Source organism: Alligator sinensis, unplaced genomic scaffold, assembly GCF_000455745.1.
Source record: "Alligator sinensis unplaced genomic scaffold, ASM45574v1 scaffold447_1, whole genome shotgun sequence".
Taxonomy (NCBI): Eukaryota; Metazoa; Chordata; order Crocodylia; family Alligatoridae; genus Alligator; species Alligator sinensis.
This window is the reverse complement of record NW_005842123.1, coordinates 500,614-509,768: the sequence shown is the minus strand read 5'-3', so window position 1 is coordinate 509,768 and position 9,155 is coordinate 500,614. Positions and strand designations below refer to the sequence as shown.

At 45.9% G+C, this 9,155-nt stretch overlaps 1 protein-coding gene across 1 annotated transcript; it reads left to right on the top strand.

Moving 5' to 3' along the window:
• The first annotated feature begins 343 nt into the window (after positions 1–343).
• On the top strand, positions 344–8,829 carry LOC102386927 (ferritin light chain-like). Its single transcript, XM_006024875.2, has 3 exons — positions 344–539; positions 6,173–6,319; positions 7,274–8,829. The coding sequence occupies exons 1-3, from the start codon at positions 372–374 to the stop codon at positions 7,685–7,687; spliced, it is 729 nt and encodes a 242-aa protein (XP_006024937.2). The 5' UTR covers positions 344–371; the 3' UTR covers positions 7,688–8,829.
• Positions 8,830–9,155: the final 326 nt, after the last annotated feature.

Here is a 9,155-nt window from a genome sequence, read left to right as displayed (position 1 = left end):
CTTGGCTGGGATGCTGTAGGTGGGGCTGGTCCCGCTCGGAGCAGAGGGTAGCACTAGCTGCCCCCGGAGGGCCCGGGTTTGCTGTCAATCTGTGCAGAAAGTGCCCCAGCCCCTTGCGGAGGGGCCGGAGTGGTGCCTGGTGGCGAGGAGTCGCCGCTGGGCGCCGAGACCCTCCGCGCCTTCCCCGTCGCGTCCCCGCAGCGCGCCCCTCCTCGGCCCGCTCGGAGCAGAGGATGCCGGTCCGGGCAGGTCCCCCCGCGGGCAGCTAATCCGCGCCGGGCAGGTCAGAGCACGCGTGTGTGTGTACATGTGCACGCGTGCGCGTGCCTGCAGGTGTGCCCAGGTCCGGCTCGTCCCGCCCGCCGCCCGCTATGGCCGAGCCCCGGCCCAAGCGGCCGCGCAGCGCCCTGCCCGTGTGCCCCGCGCACCGCGGCCCGGCCGCCAGTCGCGTCAAGCAGCGCTTCCCGCCCGCCGTGGAGGAGGGCCTGTGCGGGGTGGCCAGTGTCCTGCTGGAGCTCGCCTACCGTCTCCAGGCGCTGGTAAGGGGAGCCGCTGCCCGCGCCCGCCCCCCAGGGCCCTTCCCTGGGCTCCGGTCCGTCTTCCTCATCTCCATCCCGTTCCAGCCTCGGCTGTGTCCGGGCCGCTGTGCCCTCGCCCGGGCTCTGGTCCCTCCGTTTCCCCTGCTGCTTGCACCCTGAGCTCCTGCCCCGGAGATCCTCTCCCTGGCCCCGTCAGTCTCCATTGCCCCATGCCTTCCCCCAGCTGGCTGTCCCCTCTCTTCCCCTGCTCCTTACAACCCCAGCTCCTTCCCCTGAGATCCTGTGTCATCCATCTGTCCCTTGCCACGGGCTGCAGGCCTTCTGCTTCCTTGATCTTTACACACTGATCTCCCTCCTCTGAGATCCTGTCCCCAGCCCCTATCAGTCTCCCTTGCCCTGTGTCCCTCCCTGCAGGCTCCAGGCCTTCTGCTTCCCATGCTTTTTACACCCCATCTCCTTCCCCCAAGATCCCATCACCATTACCCTGTGCTCCCCTGCTCTTTACACCCTGATCTCCCTCCCCTGAGATCGTTTCCCCAGCCCCCATCAGTCTCCATTACCCCATGCTTTCCCCCAGGCTCCTGTCCCCCCCACTTCCCCTGCTCCTTACACCCCAGTTTCTCTCCCCTGTGATGCCATCCCAGCCCCCGTCAGACTACATTATTCTGCACCCATGTCTTCCTTGAACCCCAGCCAAGGTCAACCTCATCCCCATCTCCAGCCAAAGCATGTCAGACTCAGACTGCAGGCACCCTGGCAATCAGAGCCTCCTGGAGGGCTTAGTTTTGGGGTTCTCACTCCCAAGCTGGCATCACTACTGGGTGTGTGGTACTGGTGCAGGCTGGTGCTGGGGACAGGGAGGACGAGGCAGTGCCTCCATTCCCTCTGTTCCTTTGGATCCTGTTGTGACAGGCAGGCACCAGGCGCTGGGGAAGGGGGTATAGCTTTTAAACTAGCAGCTAGCAGAAGTTGGCAGCCTCTGAGATTTCGCTAAGGGTATATAAACTTCTTCTGCCTTTCAAGTTGCAAATGCATTTCCGGCCGTTTGAGTTATAACAACATTTGATTTACAGTCTAAACCCCGCCTCCCTCTTTACTTCTGCGGAGAAGGGTGTTTTGTTTGGTTTCATTTTGGTTTTTTTTTAATAAAGCCCAGGTAAGGAACTCAGGATCAGGCCTGTGCACTAGCTGCACTGCCAGTACACTACTGTATAAATTTACCATTTTGGCTCCAAAGAGGTGTTTTGTTTTAAAACGGGGGACTTGGGGAAACTTCTCTAGGAGAGTCACCAACAGGCTGTGTGCGCCAGTTCAATCCAACTAAGGATCTGGCCTGGTATTTTTTAGATCCTAGACTGAATGTTAAACAGCTGCCTTGAATAATCACAGTAGGCCCAACACAGTTCTTGCTGTCCCTGTGGTTGCAACAGAAATATTACCAGTACAGCTAGCCAATCAGAGGGCACAAAAGAGAACTTCAAAACTGTTAGTTTATTATTTTTTGTTTGTTTGTGTGACTGTTGCTTTAAGTTTGATTGCTGAGGGCTAGAACTTTTATGAACTAAAAGATTTAAGAAATAAGGGGGGGGGGGGGGGGGAGGGACTGGACCTTCTCCATTACTGATGTCATTGGAGGGATTACATTATTTGCCGTGCAGGTGTGAGTTGTCACTGCATTATTTCATTTCAATCAAAGTGTAAAATGACTTTGCAAGAGGGGGGAAGAATAAAGAGTTCTAGTAGACTTGGGGTGTTCTGTGTGGACGTTTACAAAGGGGTTTTGTCTTTTGTTTTATTTATAAGCAAAATGGTTGTGTGCAATGAATGAAAGAACAATTAATCTTTCTTTTGCACATCACTGTCTGAAGTGAAGCCCTATGGGTCACCTTGCCCAGACTTAAAAGTTATTTCCATGTCCACACAAGTACCTAGATTTCAAGAGAAAAGGCATTAGTTTAACTGAATAACAAATTCAGATAGGCCAAAGTGCTAAAGTATCAGATCATGCTAAAGTAACAGATATTAAGAACTAATTTTTAAGAACCTTTGTCCCAAGGTGCATGCTTTCCTTAAGGACCAAGGATAATCAGCACCAAACATCCTGCCCCACCCAACACTGGTAGTCCTTGGGCAAAACACCAATTAATAGACTGGAGGGAATGATTCTTGGGTTACTTGAAAAACTTTCATCAGCTTTTATGCAACACAAATCCAATAAAAATCAAAAGTATGATTGAAATTTCCACCTATTATTAAACATGCACTGAAATTATATCAAAATCTATAATATGTCTGTCTTCCTGTCTGCTCTTCTGGCTAGGGCTGATGAAAAATTCCATCAAAAACATGTTGCAAACAGGCATTAAAATGCTGATGACTAAATTAGGTCATAGAATTTAAAATAAATCTTATGTGGGCTATTTAATAAGCACACACACATACACGTATATATTTCAACTATTTCATTTCTGCTGCTTAACTGGGTTCTGCTGATTCAGTAGGAGCACTGTTTTGCTTTTGTGATCATTCTGTATTTAAAGTCATGCAGCTCATTCCTTTTGAGCAGCTAGAGCTGTAGGATAGTGCCCAACCTTGACTTTTGCCAATGACAGTTTCAGTCACTGACTTCTGTGAGAGCAGTAAGCCCAAAATGTTCTTATTTATAAATACCTCATTATAATATTCATAATGCTTGGAGTTCTTGTAAATTCTTTATAGTCCTGTAATGTCACAAGCTTGGCAGGGGTGGAGGGGGGGCATTATTTGTTTTCATTGTGCTTTTTGGTGGTGGTGTCCTAAAGAGCATGCTGTATATTGTGTGTGTTACACAGTTTCTCAAAAGACCAGTAGATGGGCTACGTGGGTAAAATTTTAACTTCTTGAAGTTTGTGTAGGCTATTAAATGGGAGGGTGGGGGAACAGGAAGAGGCAGAAGTTGAGAGAGAGAGAGAGAGAGAGAGAGAGAGACCCACACACTTCCCACCACAGGACTGCAAAGTTTGTAAGGCATGTTTCTGCACTAGTGGCAACTGCTGTTCTGCAGTCTCCTGCACACAGTGATAGAAGTGCAGGATTATTGTAGATATAGATCATTTGGCTTCATCTCTGGCCTAGTGCTACCTGTCATATTCCTTGATAACTGCCTATACAAGGGTAGAGACCGCTTCCATAGAATGGGGACCCTCCTGGTACCTTCTTGTTATAAGGATTAGATCAAGGGGTGGGCAATTAATTTGGCCAGAGGGCTGCTAAAAGAGTTTTAGTGAGCTGTTGTAGAATGGGTCAGTACCCCTCCCCCAACAGCTCACCAAAACTCCCTAAGTGGCCCATGTGTGGGTCCCAACAGGTCTCTGTGGAGACCCTGGGATCACTGGGTGGTGACAGGATGGGGCCAGGGCTTGGAATAGAGCCACAGTCCACCCCCTGCCTGCTCCTGCCTGTGGAACTGGCACCCATTGCAAGGGCATCCGGGTAGCAGATCGTGGCTCTGCCTCAGGCCCTGGCCCCATGCTATCACTACCTTGTGGTCCTGTTCCACGGCCCCACCTGCCCATCCCATTCCCAGATGCCACTCCGCACCTGTGGCCCCATTCCAGCATGGATGGGAAGGGGCTGCAGGCAGGTGGGTAGCAGTGGGGTAGGTGGGTAGCAGTTTCCAGGAGTGGGACAGACAGGCAGGCAGGGCTGGGGATCGGGATTGCAGGGCAGTGGCAATGTGGGGTTTGGAGCTGGGGTCCAGGGGCTGGGGCAGAGCTGTGATCCACTGCCTGCATGCTCCTGTGACGGGCACCAGTTCGGCGGGCAAGGGCTTGCAGGGAATGGATTGCCACTCTGTGCCCAGCTCCACACCATCACGACCTCTCAGTCCTGATTCCTGGCCCCGCCCACACATTCCACTTCTGGACACAGCTCCCTGCCTGCTTATGGCCCTATCCCATCTGCCCAGCTGTGCACCCTGCCCATTTGGTTCCCAGACAGTCTCCAGGAAGACCTTGCCCACCCACTCCATCTGGCACCCCAGGACTGGGTGCAGGACAGATGAGCTGGGGTGCCTGGGCAGTGGGACTGGATCTGGCAGTGGCAGCCAGAAGGAGCGACCCCTGGGGCTGCTAGAAAATGGAGTTCGGCCACCACGCTGTGCACTTGGGGACGGTGGGGCCAAGGACACTGTGGACTAGACAGAATGCCTTGGTGAACCAGATTTGGCCCATGGGCCATATTTTGCCTGCCTCCGGCTCAGGTCATGCAGAAAGACGGGGTGCTGACTTTTTGACACCAGAGGTTAATTTAACCCAATATGAATAAAATTGTTACTTTAGTAGCATAATATTAAATCTTGTAATGTCTGAAGTTACTAGTCTTCTTTTCTATAGTCACTAATTCAGAGAAGCAGAATTAGCCCTGTACTGGTTTGGTATTTCTCAATACAATAGATGCAGGCAGTTCTTTTAAGGGCATGTCTCATGTATATTCTCATTGGATAGCAATGGTATTTCCCTGGGAAAATAACTGGTCAGCATTGTCTGTAAGGAAGTAGAAAAACTGATGTAAAGTCTGTTTCCTTGTGTGATCCAGGTCGTAACTTTTTTTTTTTCCTTTTTGCATCTGTCTCACATTTCGTAATTTGCATATCTTAAAGTTAACCCTTCTGCTAAGACCCGTCTCTTAAAGGGACCATTTCTACATTCTTCCTCCAGCCAACACTTCTAATTAGGCTGGTGCGAGTTTTAAATATGCAAAAGTTGCAGAATTGACCCTTACAGTTTAAAATGCACAAACATTTTAAAAGAAGGAAAAAGATATACTATTCCAACAGGGAAAAGATTAGTCTTGATAGTGCAACTTCAGGGGTAGCAATTTTTTGAGGGAGAAATGGTATGGTCAGAAACAGAGGAATGGCTTCTGTCTCTGTCTCTCAACTGAAGGGAAGAAGAAAGGTAAACCGTAATGAGAGATGAGAGAAGTTGAACAGCTGAAATGTGACTGGGTAAGAGGTTGGATGAAGACATAGCGGCAACTAATGAGAGGAGGAAAATCAGGGGGAAAAAATCCATTTAGGGGCTCGGGAGTGAGTGATGTTTTTAGCTACTGAGAATTGTTCCTGCTGCTGAGGTTGGTATTGAATACTTGTTTTCAGAGATGTGCACTTGATATCTGATACAGCTGTTCAACTTTGTTTTCCCTGAATAACTCATTTGAAGCTAAGAGATATAAGAATGTATTGCAGAAACTAAGAGATCTCTGTGCTTCCCCCAACTGTGAGCCCCACTACACAAGCCATCCCTGCCTGGGACAGGCGGCAGCTCAGTTCCAGCTTCAGCCTCAAGGCTGGGGCCAAAGCCAGAACTGAGCTGCCACCTGCCTCAGGTCGGTACTTGAATTGATGAAGCTTCTTTTTTCCCATGCTGACTGAGGAGAAAAACCTTGTCTTGGATTTGAATAAATATGGTAATTCAGGGGAGACTTTTGGATGGGTGAAGAGAAATTGGCAGTACATGCTTCACTGAAAATCATCCTCTTTGTTCTTTAAAGATGATAGATCTGTGTTTTCCTACATATGAATTCCATCGTACCTCGTGTGTCATACTTCTTAACAATCATTTGTATGTCTGTCTCTTTGTTTAAAACCACAGGGTGAGATTTTTGATCAGTCTGATGTGGCTTTACCAAACTTCGCCAAATTTTTTTGGGACCAGGCTAAAGAAGAGAGAGAAGCAGCAGAAGCTATGTTGAAATACCAACGAGAACGAGGAGGCCATTATTGTCCCAGAAACCTCCAGGTGTGCCACAGACAGCATGTTTGGTCTTCCACAATAAGCAAACTATACTAAGCCTCTGATTTGCATCACTGTTGTTCAAAACCTAAAACCTGTGTATTCAGACACATTCTCTCTCCAATAACTTTTATTTTCTCTTCTATACTTCCTTCATACCCAGTATGTTGATGGGAGATTCTGTGAGATGTGTAACCCTGACCCTGGTTTTTCGTTGTCCAATCAATAGATTAAATACAGCAGTAATTAATGTCCTTCGAACAACAGGGCTACAACCTGTAGCCCTGCAGCAATAATTCAGGTGTTTTTCCATCTTGGTCACTTTGGTATGTGTTGCAAGGACAGTGGTAGCCACAAATTTTTTGTCATTGATTGATTCAGAGGGAAGGATTCTGGCTTCACTGAAGCCAGAGAAGCTGCACAAGTTTTATATTGGTATAACCAAAGGTAGAATTTGACCTGGAGATTTTTGTTTCACTTGCATGTGCATAAAGCAAAACTTAACTTGAATTAAGTGAAGTTGCCAGTCTAAGTTAGAATCAGCCTTTGTGGACATTTTGTGCCTGGTGGGCATACAATAAGTAGCCTTATATATTTATTTAATGAACAACACCAAAAAAGCCATGAGTCTGAAACACTGAGCTACTTTTTGAAACATTGTTTTTTCCATAGGTTAGACAAGTGCACGCTTCCAAAACAGAGAAATGCCTAAGTTATCTGCCAACTGAATCTAACTTACTGTGTAAACTGAAGATAGTAGGAAACATGTATTTAAAAGCAGAAGAATCAAAGCAAAGATTTAGTAAATAAAATAAGAGGAGCTGTTGCAAAAAAATAACCTGCAGGTGCATTTCTTCTTTGGAAGGCAAGACGAGTTACAGGAAAGTAGCAATTATTGTAAGCTGAGTAATGATTTTGTTAATATTTCTAATTTTCCCTTTTTTATGTTTGTTTTTATAGAAACCAAACTGTGAAGGTGTAACCAATGTCGTGAAGGCCCTGGAAATGGCACTAGTACAATGGAAAACCATGATAGGTTATCTTGAAGAGCTCTATGCTCTGAGCATTGCAAATGGAGACCCTCATAGTGCTAGCACTATTAAGAAACAATTTATTGAACCCAAAATCTGGAAGATCAAGTTGGTGGGAGATCTCTTGACCAATGCTCACAGGCTTGAATGTTCCCAAGATGGCAAAGGCAACCTTGGAGAATACCTTATGGACCGGTTACAGGAGGAGCTCAAAAAAGGCATAGAGTCACAGTCTAGTCAACAATGCACCCCTTGTTCATCTCTCCAGCAAGCTACAGAGGGGCTGAAGCAGCCGCCAAGAGAATGTGACTCTGGGCATAAGAACAGCATAGGGCCAATATAAGCAACCCTACACTATACTTCCTCACATTTTCAGTGTAAGGTTATGCCAGGAACAAAATTGAGGCAAGCCAAAGAGTGATGGTAGCATAGTGGCTGTTGGGGACCATGGAACAACCCTAGGTAGCCAAAGGAGAAATCTGGCATAAGTTAGATCAGCCCCTGGGGCCCTAATTCAGAAGCTGCAATGGTGTTTTAAAATTCCAGCACCAGTTCCTTTTACATCTTTGTTTTTTATGCAGTGTGCCTCTGGCAAGACACGACCACGAATCCACCTCATCCAACTGGTAGGAAGGCTACTAGATATTTAGGATGTCAGCAATAAATTCTATCAAAGAAGTCTTATGTTAAAAACTTAAAATGCCCGCCTTCAGCAATCACCGCATTCTTAGGTTTACGCTCGTAAATAGTTGCTTGGATTAGTTAGTGCAAAGGATTTTTTATCATATATAAAAACTATTTTTTAAAAAAATGTATTTTAGTACAGAGAAATTTTTTCTATGCTGGAGAAACTCTAGATTTTTAGAATTTTTACCGTGTTTAAACCAATGTATAATTCTATGCTAGTATATTGGTGCAGAAATACAGTATAATGTTCATATTATACAATATGAAATTTTTAAGATTAGTTTAACATGTACATTTCTTGGTATTAGTGTGTCTCATGAAGCAGCAACTTTAAATAAATAGGCTAAATCAGTTACTTGTTTTTTTTTTAAATCCAAGTTTATTTCTCCTGTTCTTCTCCAAGATGAAGCATATTAACCCACCTGACAGTTGTAAGCACGTATTTGTGGACACGAGGCATTGTGCTCTTCTGGACTATGACTTTTAGCATCTGCTTTGCTGCCCCCAGCAGTCTTATACTTGTGACTAAGATTCCCCCCCTCTCAATCAGAACTGAACTAGTACATCAAGTTCTTTCACTGTCTGGGCAGCATACGGAATTAGTATTTCAGATGAGGTAAAACCAGAGTCTTCACTATATGTAATCCTTACAGATCCCTTGGCATGTTTAACAAATGTAAATGAAATATTAATTTGAGCATCCTGGCTAGATTCTGTCCTAGACAATTGTGTTGGTTCCTTGATAACTGCATCTCTTCCAACTATACAGTTAGACCAATAAAATATATTGCCAAAAAAGTCCTTGCCTCTCATAGTTCCTGGACCATTCTGGCTACGACAACATTCTATGTCTACTACCCTAATTCTTATACTCAGATAAAAGTTATTTTGTAGTAATCATGTTAAACTAATGGTATTACAGATGGTAGTCTTAAGCCAGAGCAATACCCAAAATTTAATTCACTGGGATACCTGTCTAAGGAACGCTTATTTATTGCCAAAGACAGACTATAGTAGTAATTTTCTGAATGTAACTGTCCTTTATATAGCAAAGCCTGGCTAAATTGGAGTTGGTTACATCAAAAGCTTAAGTGGTATCTATATAAATCTGAAGAAAAATTAAT